The sequence below is a fragment of the Coturnix japonica genome, chromosome 14 (genome assembly GCF_054131305.1).
Source record: "Coturnix japonica strain WE chromosome 14, WE-NBRP24, whole genome shotgun sequence".
Taxonomy (NCBI): Eukaryota; Metazoa; Chordata; class Aves; order Galliformes; family Phasianidae; genus Coturnix; species Coturnix japonica.
The window spans coordinates 8,404,096-8,422,997 of record NC_140676.1 but is presented as its reverse complement, the minus strand read 5'-3'; the positions used below and the strand labels follow the sequence as shown (position 1 = coordinate 8,422,997).

At 40.7% G+C, this 18,902-nt stretch overlaps 1 protein-coding gene across 4 annotated transcripts in view; it reads left to right on the top strand.

The window, feature by feature from the left end:
- Positions 1-17,865, top strand: part of SH3GL3 (SH3 domain containing GRB2 like 3, endophilin A3) — a 45,165-nt gene extending 27,300 nt beyond the window's left edge. For 3 of the 4 annotated variants that reach the window (XM_015873004.3, XM_015873005.3, XM_085514969.1), the window contains 8 exons: positions 3,411-3,479; positions 3,978-4,050; positions 5,562-5,705; positions 6,383-6,516; positions 7,922-8,080; positions 10,875-10,978; positions 12,193-12,320; positions 17,041-17,865. In XM_015873004.3, the coding sequence (XP_015728490.2) occupies positions 3,411-3,479; positions 3,978-4,050; positions 5,562-5,705; positions 6,383-6,516; positions 7,922-8,080; positions 10,875-10,978; positions 12,193-12,320; positions 17,041-17,246 (1,017 nt within the window). In that variant the 3' untranslated portion in view covers positions 17,247-17,865. Of the gene's footprint in view, positions 1-3,410; positions 3,480-3,977; positions 4,051-5,561; positions 5,706-6,382; positions 6,517-7,921; positions 8,081-10,874; positions 10,979-12,192; positions 12,321-17,040 lie in introns of those variants that run through there. The other variant, XM_085514970.1, reaches the window with a different exon arrangement.
- The last annotated feature ends 1,037 nt before the right edge of the window (positions 17,866-18,902 follow it).

Below are 18,902 nucleotides of genomic sequence, written 5' to 3'. Positions count from 1 at the left end.
TCTCTAATGAGCTTCACCAGAAGTATGACCAATGTATGGCAGTAGCTTCAGGCTCAGCAAAGGAGCAGTAAAGTAATGGTGGCCACTGTAGATTAAACTGGGTTTTTTCAGAAGCCCAATGTTTTGACTCTGTCCCCATCCAGGGGTTTGGCACCACGGGACCTGGTTCCTTGGTTTGGAGGTAAAGATCAGGATTCTTCCCATACAGATAAGTTGAAGTTCCCACGAAGTATGTGCTTTATGTGGCAGCAGCAGCAGTCTTGCCTTTGATAAGTTGTCGCATAAAAACTGATATGTATTCCCTTGTAATTACACTGCTCTGTAGTAGAAGCATGCCAGCTTAAGTTCAAAGCATTTTGCAGCTTGATTCAATGCGTCTAAGTGATGCTTAGCAGATAGAGGACTAAAGCTCAGCAGCTGTCTCCATTTATGCATCCATTTTCAATAATTAATTTGTTATAGTATGACTTTTAATTGAAAGAATAGCAGTACAGGTTTCACAACTCCTGAATTCAGTATGATCAGAGAAAAAGCCGCTGTTTCTGAATGTGAGAACAGTAAAGCAAGTTCTGGTAATGCCAATGCAAAATAAGCTTTGCTGTTAAAATCTAATGATAGCCATTAGAATTTTTACAGTCAGAAGCTCAGAACAGTTTATAGACTGTAAGGAATCAATCTGGGCAGTTGCATTTGCACATCCTGTAAGTGCAGATTTAGAATCAGCCAGGTTTGTTGGGAGGGCCCTCCAGGAGCCTCTGCTGTAGCTTCCCATGTGAAGCTCCTTTCAGAACAACCTACTTAGGGCTTTGGTCAGTCAGTAGGTACCCACTTAACATCTTCTAGGCCCAGGCACAGCTGCCCAGTGCTGTGGGTTCTCCATCCCTGTAGTGTTCAAGGCCAGGTTGGATGAGGACCCTGGGCAGCCTGAGCTAGGTGCCACCCAGCCCATGGCAGGGGGTTGGAGCTCAATATGATATTTAAGGTCCCTTCTAACCTAAGCTGTTCTATGATTGTAAATGCAGAATGTCTCTTGTTCTCTGAAAGCTGATGCTTGGAAAATATCAGTTATTCAGTGACTTTCCAGACCTGACTCAGGCATTCTCACTCCCTGCAGGTTCAGCAAGCCCAGAGATCCTCTTGCAAGGAGTGACTCAGGGCTGCTGCAAATAGTTTCTGTCTTTGTGGGTGACACTAAATGTAACCCATTTCAAACACAGTGAGGAGTTTTGCAGTGCTTCAGAAGAGAAACCAGCAGTACCCGTGCAGTGCAGTATGTGAGCAGGTGAAGGCAGGGGTGGGCAGCGTAGCCCGATACCACGGCCTGTCTGGCAGCATGGCCCTGCTCCCACTGGGTACCTTAGCTTTGCAGCTGCAGTCCTGACAGAAACAGCAACAGCACAGGAAGCTGATGGTTTTCCAGTGGCTCAATGGAATAGTTGGGCTTTTCTGTTTGTTTGTTTGCTCTCTGTCAATACCATTAGTGAGTGAACTTTCTACCCCTTCACTGTGCTTCTTGTTGAAATGTCCATTTCTTCCCAAGAATGGGATGCTTCATTGTTGTCATTCGGAGTGGTAATTTATTATTAATTATTCTGTCACAGTTGAGCAATCATGCTACTGCACTGCATTCATCCTTTGCCAGCACACTGATGGATTATTTGCAATGAGACAGTTTTGGGCTGGTACTGAACATGGATTTCTCAGCTTCAGCTGAAGAAGGATCATTCCCATGCTGCCCTCAACCTGCTGAAGGGGGTCTCAGGAAACCACTGATCTGCTCAGTGCCTGCTGGAGAGAAGCAGGATGTGCGAAGCTGTGGAAAATAGCACTGTTAATTTTAGGAATTTACGTTACATAGAAAAGAGATGCTCTACAAGCACTGAGTTTTGCTGGGCTGTTTTTCACCTTCTATAAGAGCACCTCTCTCCATCTCAGCCCATATCCTCAGATACACCGGCAGAGATCTGGACAGTGTCCCCTCCATGCCTGACCTCAGATCACCTCTCTGGTGCTGCTGTGAGGTGATGGCTGTAAGGACTCACTGCTACCTGGGTTGCTCCATCTCTGGTCTGTTCCTGTGTTTGTTCTGTCAGGGCTCTGGAACATAAATAAATAATCTCTTAAAGTTTCTAGATTCTTTGGCATATTAAGCAGTGATTAGCACTGTGGTTCTGAACTCACATTTTCCCTTAAGCAGATACAGTTTTTGGCTGTGTGGTAGCAGTGGTACTGGTGCAAGGTCAGCTCCCGGCTCTGTTTCATCAGCTGGGTTTTGGCCAGGCAGCACACTCCCAGCACACCTGTGCAGTGCAAGGTGCCCTGCAGACAAGAAGTGCTGTGTGCTGCAAAGAGCTGTGACCTATTTTCACATTATGCAAGTCCTCAAGGTCCTCTTAATTCAGTGAAATAAATTCACTTCTAGAAGGTGCTGAGGATGAGCATGATGTGATTGGGAGCATATTTGGGGACTGCCTCAGTCAAGGAGTTAGGCTTGGATTTAAATCATGCTGTGAACAGTCAGTGCTAAAAGTCCATTAAAACTAACATCTACCAGGATCATTTCTGTAAGAGTAGGAATTTGTGATTGATACTTGGTGAATGTGTGTTCTATCACTTATGTCATCGTGAAGTGATGCTTCAAAGGCTGTTGCACACAGGTTTGCCTGGTGCTTTGTTCTTTTCTTCATTCTGTTGCAATGCAGGTGCCATGCACAGCAGGAAGCAGACAGCAGAGTGCTGCTTAAGTGCTGATTCCCAGCCATGACCTAAGGCCACACTGCTGTCTGATGGCCTAGAGCATTTCATCCAAAAGTTGGATAATGCTATAGCTGTCTAAAGAAGGTTTATTGAAATCCTTTGTTTAAAACTAACGCTCAGAGTTTCTGAAGAATGCGTGGCATTTTTGTTTTCAGTATCATAAACATGTTTGGTCACGCAAATGATCAGAGTGCAGCAGCTTTCACAGGTCTGTTCTATCCAAAGAACTGCATAGTGTCTAATTCCTATCAGGAGGAATGGGCGTTTATCCCTAGACTTAATAGCATGCAGGACCAGAATGGTCTCAGAGGTAGAGATGGAAAAACATGCCCTGAAGGGTTACTCTCACACTCTGGTCTCGGTGTCTGATATATGCTGTGTTGGCTGTAGCTTTAGGGTACAAGCTGTGAAGCATGAGAAGTCGTTTTTTTGTTTAGCAGCATCACTTCACTGAAATTTTTGTGAGTTCATATTAAGCCTCTTTATTTCTATTGAAATCAGCTTCTCTTCTCTTGCACAGTTGTTGTAAATGGTTGCTGCGTTGTTTTCTAATCTGGGGTGAATTCTTGTGACTCTCACAGGTGTTTATTCTCTTAAAAAATAATAATGCAATTTTTTGTTGTTTAATTTGTGTTTGTTTTTTCTTTTTACAGCTTTTCAGTGAGAAAATAAGTGGGGCAGAAGGAACGAAATTAGATGAAGAATTTCAAGAGATGGAAAGGGTAAGGAAAGCAATGTGTTTTTCAATGTTCTGCTATTGCAGTAAAAGGGGAACAATGCAGATAAAGGATTTTCATAGCGTTTAAAAACATAAATGGGATAATAGTGTAAATGGTTTAAATGGCCCTGACCCCAAGGCTGTAATTTGGGATATTTTTGATCTTTTTCACCTGGTGAGAAAAACAGTCATAGTAACAACTGTTGGGCTGGCAGGAGAAGCGTAGTCTGCAATGCATAAGCAGCATTCAGGACTGATGAACCTGAAAGATAAGAAGTTCCCCCTGTTTTAATAGAAACCTTTCCTTCCAAGTGCTAACTGCCAATTCACTTATTTTTGGTGCAGTCTGGTTGCAAACATGTAAACAGCCATTTATTTTAAGCTGCCAGATTTGCTTTATTTAAATATATTTTCATAAGCAGTTAGAATAGGATATTTAATCAAACTATACATTTCTAATAATAGATTTGCTTCTACTAACTATGCCACTTTTCTTTTTCAGAAAATTGATGTTACAAATAAAGCTGTAGCAGAGCTTCTGTCAAAATCCACGGAGTATCTTCAGCCAAATCCAGGTAAACTAGTAACAATAGGGGTCAAATTTTGTTGAAAATTATCTTCTTACTCTGAATTTCATCCTAAGTAGATAAAGGCTGATTGGGTCATTATTGTGAGGCTTCTGGATGTGCTAGAGTGCCTCACCTGCACAAAGAACTGTACTGTACAATGAAGCTATAAAGTGTACATGCATCCTGGGATGTCTTCAGCTTGGAACACACATTGCATGGGACTTACTGGGCACGTGTAGGTTGTATGTGCATGACATGTATTGGATGGCCTGGGATGGTAACGACACTGGTGTTCCTATTTGTGCTGCATTTCCTGCAGTGGGATATGGATCCCTAAAGTGAAGAGAATGTCCTTGAATTTAACTTGTGCACTGCTGCCATCAGGGGTACTGCTGGTTATGTAGCCATGGGGAGCAGGGCTGTTACTTGCCTACCCAGTGTCTGAGTGAAGCTTTGCTTTTCCTGGACACTGTAAGGTCTGAGTGGATTTTTGGTAGTCAGTTAACAGGCTTCTAAAATTTTGGTTTGAGAAAAGGAAAGAAGGCACATTTACATCTACTGTTGATCACAAAGATGATCTGTTAAGAGTTGGAATTACTGTCCAAACCATCTGCTGGAAGAGCCTTCATTTTTTTAGAACTGTCTGACTGGATTCATGTTTAGTCTGCTGAATGTGATGAATTCAGAGATAGCTGTTTGTACTGGGTGCCTCACAAGATGCACATCACCAGAGAAGTTCAATATGTTGCTAATGCCTACAGGAGAAGCAACTAATGGGTTGTGCCTCCTACAGGATGAGAATATTCAGCACTTCAGCAAAGCCCAGCTAAGGGTATTCAAGATGCAGTTTGTCACCATCCATGGCTCACATTTCTTAGGATATGTCCTACTGTTGGCTATTACTATGTCAAAGAAGCTGTTGAGTTGATATTAGGAGTAGACTGGGAAACATTCCAAGAATAACTGCATGGTTTTGTCGTGATATGATCAGCACCAAAATAAACTGATTTGCATGCATCTGTCTTTTCTGCAAAAATAGAAAAAAAACAAAAAACAAAAAACCCTCTGTCTTGAGTATTGGGACCACTAAAACAGTGGGGAAAAGAAGTCCTACAAAGTCCTCATAAGCAGGAGTGTGAAACTGGCATTGGCTGTACTTACAGGAGCCCATTTTGTGTTTGCTATTTGCAGTGTTTTTAATAGACTTCACAAACAGAAATACCCAGGGGAATGTGAATGTTGGTGAATATCCGCAAGAGGTGGCAGGCATTACCCCTGTGTGTCTGTCTGGAGAAATGCTGCCCATCCAGTTGGGAACAAAGCAATTTCATATGACCCTTACTGTTGAATGAGATCTACTTTAGACTATTAAATACTGTCAACAAAAGACTCATGGATCTACAAACCAGCTTAGTGATTTGCTTTGTGAGATTGCTTGTTAAATGATTTATTGCTTTGAATAATTTAAAACTTGTTTTTGTAACTCTTGTTCTTCTTCATGTTCATGTCCTTTTTAGCATACAGAGCCAAGCTGGGAATGCTGAACACTATGTCAAAGATCAGAGGACAAGTTAAAACCACAGGCTATCCTCAGACAGAAGGACTCCTAGGAGACTGCATGATACGGTATGGCAGAGAGCTTGGCGATGATTCTATGTTTGGTGAGTTTGTGTACCTCCTTTGAGAATATTTCCATATAAAGTTCTTCACAGAATATTACTCAGTGATGTAACCTGTGTAAATAGCTAATCCAGGTAAGAGAGCAAGCTATGTGCAGGGGTTAGGGAGTGACTGATATAATAATACCCAATGCTTCTGTGTATTTGTCCATCTCTGTTGCAGGTGTAACTAATTCTGTTTCATGGTTCCTATTATAAAGACAAATATCTTGTTTCTAAGTTGCCAAAGAATAATTCAGAGCAATCCGTAGATGCAATGTATTTTTTTAAGTACCTTTAAATAAAAATGGCTCTCCTATATCTAAGAAGTAAAGGTTTTCTCGAGGAGGTGGAGGGGGGAGAGGGAAAGGCAGTTACTTTCCAAAGGCCTACAGCAGATACAAATATACCTCCTTGAAAGAACTGTATTATAAGACATGGTTTTTGTTTGTTTTTCCTGAAGGGCTTAAGGGGAGATGGGGGAGAGGAACACAGGGTATGTTTTGGAGCAGAATTTTCCAGTACTAATTTTCTGCAGGAGAAAAGCAAGTGTGTTTTTTTTTTTTTTTTAATTTTCCAAGGGCTACAGCAAATGCACAGTTGCCCACTTGAGTTTTATTATAAGATGCATTTGTTGTCTCATGCTTACTGAGATATAAGCAGCATATTCTTTACCATAGGCCTTGCACTGCTGGATGCTGGTGAAAGCATGAAGCAAATGGCAGAGGTGAAGGACTCGCTTGATATTAATGTCAAACAAAATTTCATTGATCCCCTACAGTTATTGCAGGATAAAGATTTAAAAGAGATTGGGGTAAGTTTGTCCGGATTATTTACCAATAATCAGAGTAAATCAGGCTCCAGTTCTCTGAGAGGCTTTTTTGGATGCCTAAAGGTAAATAAATGTCATAGCATTTAAGCTTATTTCTCTAGCAAAGTAGTGGCGAAATCTGCTTATAGTCAATGTTTGGCTTTTTTTCACCATAGTCTAGCTTTCTTAGTTTGCAAATCCCCATACATTCAGTTCAAGAAGATAGTGAAGAAAAATATATTCATTTTCTACTGTTTTGTTTTAACCAACATTTGTTATTAATTGATCTGAACACATGAGTAAGCTGTGATTTACTGAGACTGATTATTCTGTCTTGCTGCCTCAGTCACCAATAGCTGTTTATTATAGAGGCTGAATATGATTGTTAACGAAGGCTCTTCAGAGCAATCACAGAGTGATCTGAAAAGTGCCATCAATTGCTGAGTGCCATATCCCACTATGGGAAAAGATACAGGATGCTGAAGAATATATTTTTAACCTTTAATGTGAGGTTTTGTTTACAAAATGACAGTTCAAAAGAAAGCCAGGCAGTCTCATCTGAGTCTGTTGATTCCAATAGAATTTGGTAATAAGCAAGTTGAAACCCTGATGAAATGCAGAAATAAAAGCTGGTTTATTTGTTAACACGTAAATGGAGGTGAAAAGCATAGCAAAAGGCAGTAATTGTGCCTTGATGTCTGTAGCTGTCTCTTATGATACCTAACTGTTTTCAGCTGTAGTTCTTCTGAACTGATAGAAAGAAATTGTTTGATGTTAGCTTTAATGAGCATTTTTTACTGTCACTCTCATTCCGTTCTGTAAGTCTGTCAGTCCCATGGCTTTTGGCAACATAAAACTTGCATAGTGATGTCAGATAGAAGTGTCAAGTTGACACCTAACGAAGAAAGCAAGAATATAAGATGTGTTGGAGTACTGCCTAAAGAATGAGAAGAGAAAATAATTCTTTAACTGTTAGCTGTCATATTGTATAATGCAAGGGGTAAAACTGATTTAAGTATAGAACAGGGGAGGCGGGGGGTGGCACATTCAGATGTTCTAAATTAGAACCAGGATCCAATCTGAGATGTTGTACATTTTACTAAAGTCCATTCCAGGAGCTGGATGTCTAAGTTTAGCAAATCAAGGTAGCCAGTTTCCCTGAGTCTTAGCAGATGGCTGTTTATTTAAAGTATATACAAACTGAAATTGCATTCACATATGCAGTCCTGGGCATACCTGATGCTGCCTTAGATCAAAAGGATGGGCTGGATAATCTCTGAGCCTGGCATTTCTTTTGATTCTGCATATGTCTGTAATCACATCCGTAACTGAAACTTCCTTAAATCATGATGAGTTTGTATGGGCCTGTCTCATTTGAACCTTCTCCTAAATGCTCTGTCTTATTTAGCACCATTTGAAGAAACTAGAAGGACGGCGTTTGGATTATGATTATAAAAAGAAACGTCTTGGAAAGATACCAGATGAAGAAGTTAAACAAGCTGTAGAAAAATTTGAGGAGTCAAAGGAGCTAGCTGAAAGAAGCATGTTCAATTTCTTAGAAAATGATGTAAGTCCGTCCTTCGTTTTTGTTTACTGCAGTATATCCAGATGGGAAATGCATGTGGGTTTGGATGAAGCTCGTCTCATTCTTTATCAAAGGCAAGGTCTGAAGGCAGAGAATGTGCCTTTCTCCTTGCCTTGGGGAGGAATTTTGTGCACAGCAGCACATGGGAGAACTCAAGAATTCAGCAGGTCAGACAAGACTGACACAGAGGTTTCATGTATCTTTATTATTGGTGAGCGATGAACTGTCTGCAAACAGAATGCAGAGAGATGAGTGGGAGGAAGAAGGGGGGACTAACGCAGTCACAGAGCTGCTGCTTAAACCATGAGCAAGAGATTTGTGCCCTGCTTGGCAGGAGCAGCTCACTTATACAGAAAAAACTTGTTGCTGAGCTGAAGGATCTGGGTGATTTGGACTCCACAAATTACATTTTGGTTCTAAAAATTCCTGCATAGAGTTTATGTGGGTTGTGCTCAGGTACTTGAACTTTGGCTCAGATTCCTCCAAGTCCACAATGAAATGATGTCTGAATAATTAACAGCCATGGTGATTAGGATAATCCCTCTCTTCAGTGCACACATAGAGGAATAGCAGTGTGCTCTCCTTCCATGCTAATCATGGAACTGCACAAAAAGAAAGCTGGGTAGATGCTTTACAGGCCATTGGAGGCAGAATACAGGATATCCTTTTTTCCTGATAAGTCTCCATCAGATTTATGTAATTTTTTTTTTTTTGGTAGGAGGCTGGAATATGGGAGACAAAAGCAAAAAGAGGAGCTGTTAAGGGAGGTCATTTCAATGCAAGCAGCCTCTCTAACTGTGTAACAGCCAGCTATAAACTAACATGTAGCTCCCAAACTGCTTGTGAGTGGGATGCATTTGTTACAAATGTGTGTAAGTCAAAAATTCTCTTTCCATTTTACCAGCACAAGTTATATGAAGGTGGCAAAAATTTGACACCCTCTATAAACAGTTTCAGTACACTATTCCTGCTGCCCCACTGCAAGCTCTACCAAGTTGCCACTGTGTCTTATAGTTCTTTGCACAAGCAGCTGAGAAATGTTTCAGCTGTTTGTCATTAGCCAAAGCACCAAACCAAAGATGAAGCAGTGCATGGATTTTTATTGAGTTATCTGAGCCACAAGAGAACTGATCAGGAATGACTTACCAGTATAACTGATTCTGCCTTTGGGAGGGAGTTGAACTGGGTGTCCCTGGGAGATGTTCTTCCATCCTCACTTTCTTTTGCTTGTATTTCAAGAAAACTGTGCTGTTTCCTTCTGATGTTCTGTGCTCACCCAGTCTGCCTTCCACCCTCAAACTTCTCATTCCAGCCTTCTTGCCTAGCCACAGTCTTTCTCATTCAGTTTTCAGAGATGCTGATTGCAGTCACTTCCTTACTGTCCTTCCATGTTCCCAAAGACTCTCCCTTTCTTTCTGTTTCCCTGTAGTCTCTGTTGTCAGTGCTCTGGTTCCCAGCCACCTTGCCAGCTGCCTCACCCAGGTGCACAACTTTCTCTTTTTTTTCCCACTGATAGTTTCAGACCTCCCACACCGACATCTTGTTGGATTCATCTTCCTGCCTTTCCCACTCATCCAGTCTCAAGCTTTTCAAGCTAAGTGCCTTTTAGTCCCACAAGTCTCTCTGTCTCTTTCCCAGTCACTCTTTCTTCTCCCAGTCCCCAGGTCCATATTTCTCCCAGCTCTCACTCGTCTTGACAGTCCTTGTCTGTCTATTTTCTCCAACCACCCCATCCAAACCCCAGGCACATTGTGTGTTATCCTCAGCTGGTTTACATTACTCTCTTGACTTTGATGGAATTGTATCAGCTGTTAATTTGGTTCTGTGCATTTGATTTCTGTATGCTGTGTGATGATTTTTGGCTCTCTTGGTGTCCCAGCAGAATTTCTAATAATGTTTTCAACTGAGTAAAAGTAGAAAAAGTAGAGCTTATAATTGCCATGGGTCCATCAAACATTTGCAGAAAGCTTTCACAGACACCTTGTGATCCAACATGTGAAGACATGGTGGAATGGGAACATATCAGACTTCTGGGGCTCTGTCCTCCTCCTTGTCTTAAAGGAAAAGTACAAAAATGGAGAGATCAAATAAGTATTTGTTGTAGCTCCCTTGTAGTACATCTTAAACTTTTCAGTTTGCATCAGGGGAAGAGGAATGAGAAATGACCTTTTTTCCCCCCTTTTTCCCTCCTTTACATTCTTCCTTAGCATTCATGCACTTGAATGACTGGCTGATACTTCTTCAATCCATATAGGTTTGGATAATAGTAGATAAATCACGTTTCTTTTATTGGTTTATATATAAAATGCTGCCATCTAGTGAGGTAAGTCCAGATGATTTCAGAACTGTAGTTCGTAAACATGGCCAATAAGCATCAATGGGTCTGTCACAAGAGCTGTCACAACGTAATTTGTCCCAACATTGATGATCAGAAAAGCTCCACTCTCACCTGCTAGGGGGTTGTGCACTGTAACTGTTTCAGACTTGGGTGTTGACAGACAGCTGGCTTGGAAGTTGAAAGCAAAAAGGATTTGTACACTGTGAAAGGAAATGACTTAAGGACCCAGCCCTGTGTAAGTGAACTAGAAGTTACACCTCAGTTTTGTTCAGGTTCCAACCAGCAATTTCTTTGATAATATCACATATGCTCTTTTTCAATAGTCCCGCAAGGTATCACGGTCTTTTGAGATACCAGATCTGTTTTGAGTGATGTTCATTTCTCCTTCAGCTGAATGTTACACAGGCTCTTTAAAGCTGTTTGCTCTCTGTCTTTCAGGTAGAGCAAGTTAGCCAGTTGGCTGTGTTTGTAGAAGCAGCACTAGATTACCACAAACAATCTACAGAGATATTGGAGGATCTGCAGAGCAAGCTGCAAAACCGGTAAGACTGAACCCATCAGATAAATTTGAGTCTCTTTTGTAGTTCAGGTTCTTGAATATGGAAAGCCACAGAAGCAGCAGATCTTCTATCACCATCTCACAGACACAGAATGACCCGGGTTGGAAGGGACCTCAAGGATCATGACACACGCTTGCTGTGCTCTTGTGAGATGTGAGAGTGTGCAGACTCCCTCCCTCACATCTGCAGAGGTTAAGTAGGACAGCCTCCATTTGTTTGTAGGGTTTTTTTTGAACTTGCATACTTTCTGAACATTGTTTTGGAGTCTTTGCTGGGCAGTTGGTGTGTTTTCACTGAGATTATGGGCATAACAAAACTCTGCAGCAAAATAAAGCACTTGCCAGTTGGCAGGGAATACCATTGTGATGTAATGAACTTGTGAAAAGCCAGATATTTTGTGTCATACTAATAGGAAAAAAAGCTGCTGTCATTAATTTGTTGTACGTCACTTAGAAAAGCAACAGAGAACAGGAGACCTTAATGACTTGAGCACTGCCATAGCGTAGGCTAATAGTACAGCCAGAGTGCAGATAACTTCTTTGAGGCTTTCCTGAGAACAGAATTGAAGTGATGGATGTGAGTACCATACAGGAGCAGCAGTGCCTGTTTACCCTACAGCATTCCAGCTAAAGGGCCAACGTAACGGGGTGGTCTCAGTAGGGCCATGTGCACATGTAGGAAGAGGTGCTGAGGCAGATTTGCTGTTCAAATGATTATTTCTCCCCTTTTTTTCTTTTTTCTTTTTTCTTTTTTTTTCTAAAAAAAACACACCGTGTGAGATGCAGTCCCTGGGCCCCTGTCCTGGCTGCGCTTCTGCGTATGTCATTTACAGCTGGGCTTTCCAGACAGCTTGTTCCTGGAACTTCTGCTGAACTCAGTGGCAGCTGTGGATGCTCAGCACATCTCAGACTTGGGCTGTTAAGCTTTTTTACCTCTGTCAGCAGGACCGTAGCATTAAATAAAATAGGGCTTTGGTGAAACTCAAGTATTGCATTAGAATTCAGCGGCATTTAGTGAATAACATTTCCTCCCACCATCACCCCCTTCCTTCAAAAAATCTAATAAAAGTCCAAAAACCCGCAGAAGAAAGGTTTTTCCTCACCTTTCAAATACAAAAGTATTGAACCCGAGTGGAAACTCTCTGAGTATCTGTTCCTCCGAATGAATCTCTTGCCTCTCTCTTCTCTGTGTTCCAGAATAAATGTAGCATCTAGTCGGCCTAAACGTGAATTTAAGCCAAAACCTGTAATAACTACAACTCTGGAAACCGGTGATAATCAGCAGCACAATGGGATTGCATATAGTTCTTCTATAAAGTCATCAGGTAAGACTGTGGCCACAGAATTAACATTCTGGTGGCTGTTTTACTGGATTATTGCTTGTTGTATTGCTTGTACCGCAGGAATGATGGATTCATAGGGCATCTAAATTGACTTCAGTTTATTCCCCAGAGCTCGAAATGGAATTGTGAAGCCAGATTTCCTCTCAACAGTCTTTTACCATCTGAATTTGAAGTGTGGCACTCTGCTGGGTTTTTTAGGTTCTTTATATTGCCACCAAGAGTGAGAGGAGGGAGAATCACTTGCAGAAAGCATTTCGTTTCTTGGAAAGACAGATGCCAAATGTGGGTGTGTTAGATCACTGTCTGGAACATCTCCAGCTGCTAATTTCTCTCAACACTCTGTGTAAGTGATCAGCACAGGATCTTGACTATTAGCCATATAAAATTCAGGAAGACTAGTCCCAGCCTAAGTAATCTTATTAACATAGTTTACTTTAATGTCCTTTCGTTCCCCTGAAATACACTCTGAAATGTATGCATGTTTTTTAGCTGAATTACTGGAGCTGTTCAAGGCCAGGTTGGATAGAGACCTGGGTTAAAGTGATGTAGGGGGTGGGAACCAGCCTGTGGTAGGGGTTGGAACTTGGTGATCTCTTTCACTGCTGTGATTCTGTAATACTTAGATACCCCTTGCTGTGGGAGTAGGGTCCCTTTTTGTGGTTAGACCCTAATTCTACTGAGAAGAAAAGGAAAAAAAAGGAAAGGAATAACTATTGAAAGCCCATGAAAGTTGTTTAAATTGTAATAGTGAGCATGGTTACCACTACTCACTGAAGTAACTTTTCCACATCTCATGAATAAATTTTTTTTGCCCTACCTCCTTTATGCCTGTGCTGAGTGGTGACAGACCAATAACAGAACACAGAAGACAATAATGTGCATAGAAAGGAATATGAAAAAGCCATTTTGTTCTATCAGTGTGAATTGTAAGGAAAATAGAGAGGATTCAGTGAGCCCGAGGTTCCCTTCTGTACTTGGAATGAGGTCTTGGATCTTTTTCTAACGTTTCTTTTCTTTTTTTTCTTGTTTGTAACTCGTTTCCTCTCTTTAATGGTCTTTCTCCTTTTTAAATGTCACTGTAAGAGAAGCAAGGGAACTAATGGTGGAAGAAAAAAGCTTAGAACTGTAACTTCATGTTTTTTCTAGAATCTCTTGAATGTTCTTGTACTCTGGTACAAGATGAGGTTATTCTACAATCCATGCTGAAAGGGATTTGCACACTTTGGCAGCATAAATCCACTCAGCAGGATCCTGTCCCTCGTCTTATTTCTTCTGTGCTTCAAGTTACCTGAGGCTGTGTTTTTTTTCTTTGTTTTTTTTCCTCCATTAGATTCTAACGTTGTAGACTCTGTTTACCTCCTGAAATTGTTCATCTTCTTTCTTTCTCTTATCCATGTGAACTTCTGTGGAGTTACAGTGGGGTGAATGTACCCTGTTCGTGAATGGGGAACTTTTCTCTTGCTGCTTAAAACTGTGAAACAGATTTGATTTGATTTGTTTTCTGTGAATTAGAAATGTGAACCAAGTGGCTTGAAGGTAAACACTGCACAGTGTTGTAAGGTCTCCATGTGATAGAGGGATAGTATCATAATCATCCTCTTCTTTTGCTTAGAAAGCTTCATCCAACACATCCAACTTCCCCTGTTCACACACTGGCTCTGTCAGGACACAGACGTTTAATTTCCCTGATGCTGCCATTGCAGGTAGCAGTATCTCAGCATTGTGAGCTCACAAATGTCAGCTGGATGGTTAAAAAGTAAGGTGTGACACATTCAGCACAGCTACCATAATCCCGTTCTGAGTGTTGAAATGACTTTTCCTATGTTCTTTCTAGGTTAAGTATTAGTTTCTTGGAGCAGAAGTGGTATTTTCCTTTCTACAGTTCCTAACACATGGGGATTATTTACTACTAATGGCTTCTGACTCCAGCCCTGCAAATGTGTACAGAAACATCTTCTTAACACTGTAAATTATTTAGCTACTTTGATTAAGCACAGACAATAAATCTGTATTTTTGTTCTAATTCATTGTTACGCTCATTAATCAGCTGAGGCTGTGAGCATCATCTGCTCTAGAACTCTTCAATGCTGTGTTACATCATGCTTTTCATTCTTTTTGTTTGTCAGGTTTGACCACGGTATAAACTAACTGGGTCTGGTTGCCATGTGCTGGATTTTAACATAGGCATCTAAATGTTTACTCACTTCAGCTGGGAGGGAGACTGGGTCTAATTATCTTTGTAAGCTTCCAGCTTGTGATTATTAAAGTGTAATTGCTACCATATATACACATCTTGGTATAGAAGAGGAATATGTGCAGGCACGGGCAGTAACTCCTTTTGGAAAGACAAGAGCAACAAAAAAGCATCACTCACTGTTCTGGTTTTATCCTGTGGTGCTTCAGAAATCACAGATAGCTACTTGTCAGCCTGCTTGGTGCTGTTCTTCCCATTTACACTGTCCAGGTGTAAGTGATCTGTGTGCTGTGACTGGGCATCTTTGGGAGTGTGACAATGAAATGTGACAATTCAGCTCCACAATGGTGGAATTAAGGAGATGGTCCTGGTGCTGCAAATTAACATGGAACCTGCCCTGCAGGGGGAAAAAAAGGGTGTGATTTCTTTAGCCTAGGTCTCTGCAAGAAGAAGAGCAAGTATTTAATAGATGGGAAAAGGCTGGAGTTGTGTCACCAGTTCCGTGATGTTAAGCAGAGTGTGTTGCAGATCATCAAGCAGTGCTGCTCCCATTACTTTTGTCAGGGATCCTTTGTCTCATTGGATTATACAGTAGCAGCAGCTGCCTGATTCTAATGAAGACTCTGACTGATCCAACAGCCTGGAGCAAAACCGGTTGTATTGGCTGTGACCATTATTTTGAAATCTTTCCAGGCTGCCAGACACTTCTTTTCAGTCCTTTGGAGCTTAAATTGAACCAAATGCGATCCATCTCCTATCAGGTACCTTGCTGTCAAAAATGAACTGACTTGCAATAATAAATTAGCCCCATTGGAGCAGCTGGTGAAGGCTAAGAACTTTGTCAATTATTCCAAGTGCCGCCTTCTGCCGCTGACAGTTCTGGTGAGTTGGTATCAGCTCTACCTTGGCAGAGACTCTGGAAATAGCTCAGCTATTTTTGAATGCAGTCAGTCCGTTTTGTTGTAAAATTGTGGCTCATCTCTTTTTCTGTGAATGGATTATTTCAGCAAAAATGTGTCCCAAAACAATCTTTGGCCTGTGCCATTGCATTGGACAAGTCATAATTCAATTTGTTCTTGTAAAACTTTGTTGTTACTCCATGCTTTCTCCAGGCAGAGAATGAGTGCAGCTTTGTTCCAGCAGTATCCCAGGGAGGGTTACTTGAAGGGGGTCTTTGTGTTGACAGCTCTCTTGCATTGTTACAAAGGCAGAAAGGAGCCTTTATTATGAAGGATAGAACATATCCCCCAAACAAAATTAATTCCCACTTACCAGTTTTAACACCGAATGTTGTTCCTCATTTACCAATCAGCAGAATAAGCGTTGCTTGGCTTCCTAGACATCTTCTAATCCCTGTTCTTAGATATACCAGCAGTTACTTTTCAGTAGATCCCTGTACATTACCATGATTAGCAGATTAAAAAATATGATGAGCATTTTTAGCACCTTAGCTATTTTATCTGCATTGCTGTATCATCATGGACAAAAATGAATCTTCAGGTTGACCACAAGATTACCACGTGTGATAGCAGAGGGAGACAGCTACCACTAGGGTATCTGAGAGTTATTGCAATGTTACAAGTGAAACAACCACAATAAATTAAAAGGTTTAACCACTGTAATCCTAGTAATGGTGCTAAAAGAGTTGTTTGTCATGCTGTGGTGTGTTTTGCTGCAGTCTTTGTGGCAGCAGCATGAGGTCTTTTCTCCTATTCTTCATTTAGAAGTATATTTCAAATTAGCAGACTTTTGCTTGGATATCTTGCCTATATTGTTGAAAATTTGTTGTGGCTGAACTGTGATTGAACCTCTCACCAGACCTTGTCTGCTGAGCTGAGCTTTACAGTTTGAACACTGGATTGATTTTATTAGAATGCACTATTGTAAGTGTGAATGAGGGAATGTGCTACATACGTGTCTGTACCATGGACCCAGACCAATTAACCGCTTCTTCATGATGGTGACTAGGTGACTGCATTTATGAAGTTAACTTCTTTTGCTAGCGGTGATTGTTTTCTACCTTAATTTGTATTTGTTTTCCTGTAAATGTATGTACTTACTTACTACTGTGTCTGCATACAGCAGTGTTAATGTTTTGAGAGTATTGTTGCCTGAAGATTGTTATAATAGGATGCGAGCAAGCAGTGTAAGTAACAGGACAGCCAGGTTGTATGTTGGTAGAGTTGCTGTTTGTTTTCAATTGTAGGACTTAGACAGGCACCACCATTACTAGCATAACCATTGCTTTAGTTCAGGTGAAGGACATGGAAAGCAGAGATTTGAATGCGTAAGCTTGGGGAGCAGTAACCCAGAGATGTCCCTCACTGCTCAAGCAAAGTGTAGTTGGAAGCATCCAATGCAGGAGCACCTAGAAGCCTTGCTCCTGCAAATACACATGTGCAAAAATCACAACAGCTGCATTTCTAGGCTGTTAATTTCATGTGTAGCAGATAATCAAATTCTATGAAACTTTTTTAATATTTGTTTCTTTTTCTGTCATGGGGGCAGGTTCTTCAATGCACGTGGATCAGCCTTGCTGCCAAGCTCTCTATGACTTTGAACCAGAAAATGAAGGCGAGCTTGGGTTTAAGGAAGGGGACATCATAACTTTGACCAATCAGATTGATGAGAATTGGTATGAAGGGATGTTAAATGGAGAGTCTGGCTTCTTCCCCATTAATTATGTTGAAGTGATGGTACCCTTGCCTCAGTGATTGTGTCATTCAAGCTGTGAACATGATTTCATGACTGAAATGGATTCACAAATGTTCTGTCAGTGTGGCATTCTGTGAAAGCCTTGCTATTTGACTGACTTACTGACTTTTGTATGCGTCTTTTTAAAATGTATTTATTTTATATTCCAAAAAACTTTACCTTCCCTGACACCATCAACCTGCAAAAAAACCCATGCCCAGTTTTTTTGCTTTGTGCCTTGAAGATCACTGTATGAAGCGTTTACTGGTAGCTCACTGTTACTCCCAAAATGCATTTATTTGCTGTTATTGTACATGGTTTGGGGTTTTCCTTTTTTATTTAAAAAAAAAAAAAAAGCAAGTCTTTGGTTGCAATTATTTTACGATTGAAAATGATTTTTAAAAATACTATAAGTGAAGCTAACTGTAACAAGTTCCTGAGTTACTGATATCATTGAGCTCTGTTCATCTACCACACTGTAATTTATTGTGAACAAGTTAATCCATGTCTCACATTGTATATCGACAAAAGGCAAAGTGATTGTTGTCAATATTACTATGTTGTACTAAGTACAAGTTCTCAGAATTGAAGATTCCTATACTTTGCTGACCAAACTTAATAAACATGTCGGTGGGATAAGAGTGGTTGCCACTTCTATTCCTGTAGTTCTGGCATTTGTTTTTGTGCTGGAGGATGACTCATGTAGAAAAGTCAGATTTCGGTGGGGGGGAAAGATACATTTAAAAAACACCAAGCTATTAGTTTTATGATAGTTCAGCAGCTGGAATTGCAATAATCTTGCTCTCCTGTCACTGACTGTGTAACATTCTTAATATCTATTAACATTTTCTTATAGCAGGAGAATAAGAGTCCTTTGAACCAAGTACAAATTGGTCCTAGCTCCACAGTTTGCATAGACCTCCATTGAGATAAATGGGTGAGTATCACTTGTCATGGGTGCAAACAGATGAAAAGTTAGCAACGCTTTTCTATTGTCTATTTATTATTTAAAGAATGAAGAAGAGTGAAGATGACTTAGTAAAGGTAAAAAGACAAATGCTGTAACTTAAACATGCAAAAAAGGGCTCCAAAATAAATGACAGACAGTTTAAATATTGACAAAGTGAATGTAGAGTTAATTATTCCTGTTAGCCTTTTCCTGCTTTGCTCAGGAAATGTGGATGTAGTAATGACTGACAGATTCAGCATCCTGAGACAAACATGATCTTTCACCAGTTACTCTATAAACAAGATAGAGGAATGATGAGAAGGAAAGTGAACCTTTGTGGACAAAAGGGCTTGAAGCCAGCTTCAGTTTTTCAGGCTCTGCTTGGTTCTGTCATCCACATAGAAGCCATATTCCTTAGAGAGAAAAGAATTTGATGTGTATAACAGGTGCAGTAACTTCTCCTTATAAGAAACAAATGCTTGTAACCAGCTATCCAAATCATGGCTTTCCAGTTTCTTCCATCTCTGGCCTTAGCTGATACAGTAGTGATAAGAGAAGTAAAGGACTATTCTTTATAGCTTTGGCTACAGCAGGCTAATTAGTTAGGACACAGAAAGGAGGAGATTTATTAGGTGCCTTCCAACCTCATGGGTGTGTAGCTAGTAGTTATTAGAGCAGCAACACAGAAAATAACTTGGCCCAACTTAGTTCTTAATCAAAAATAGCT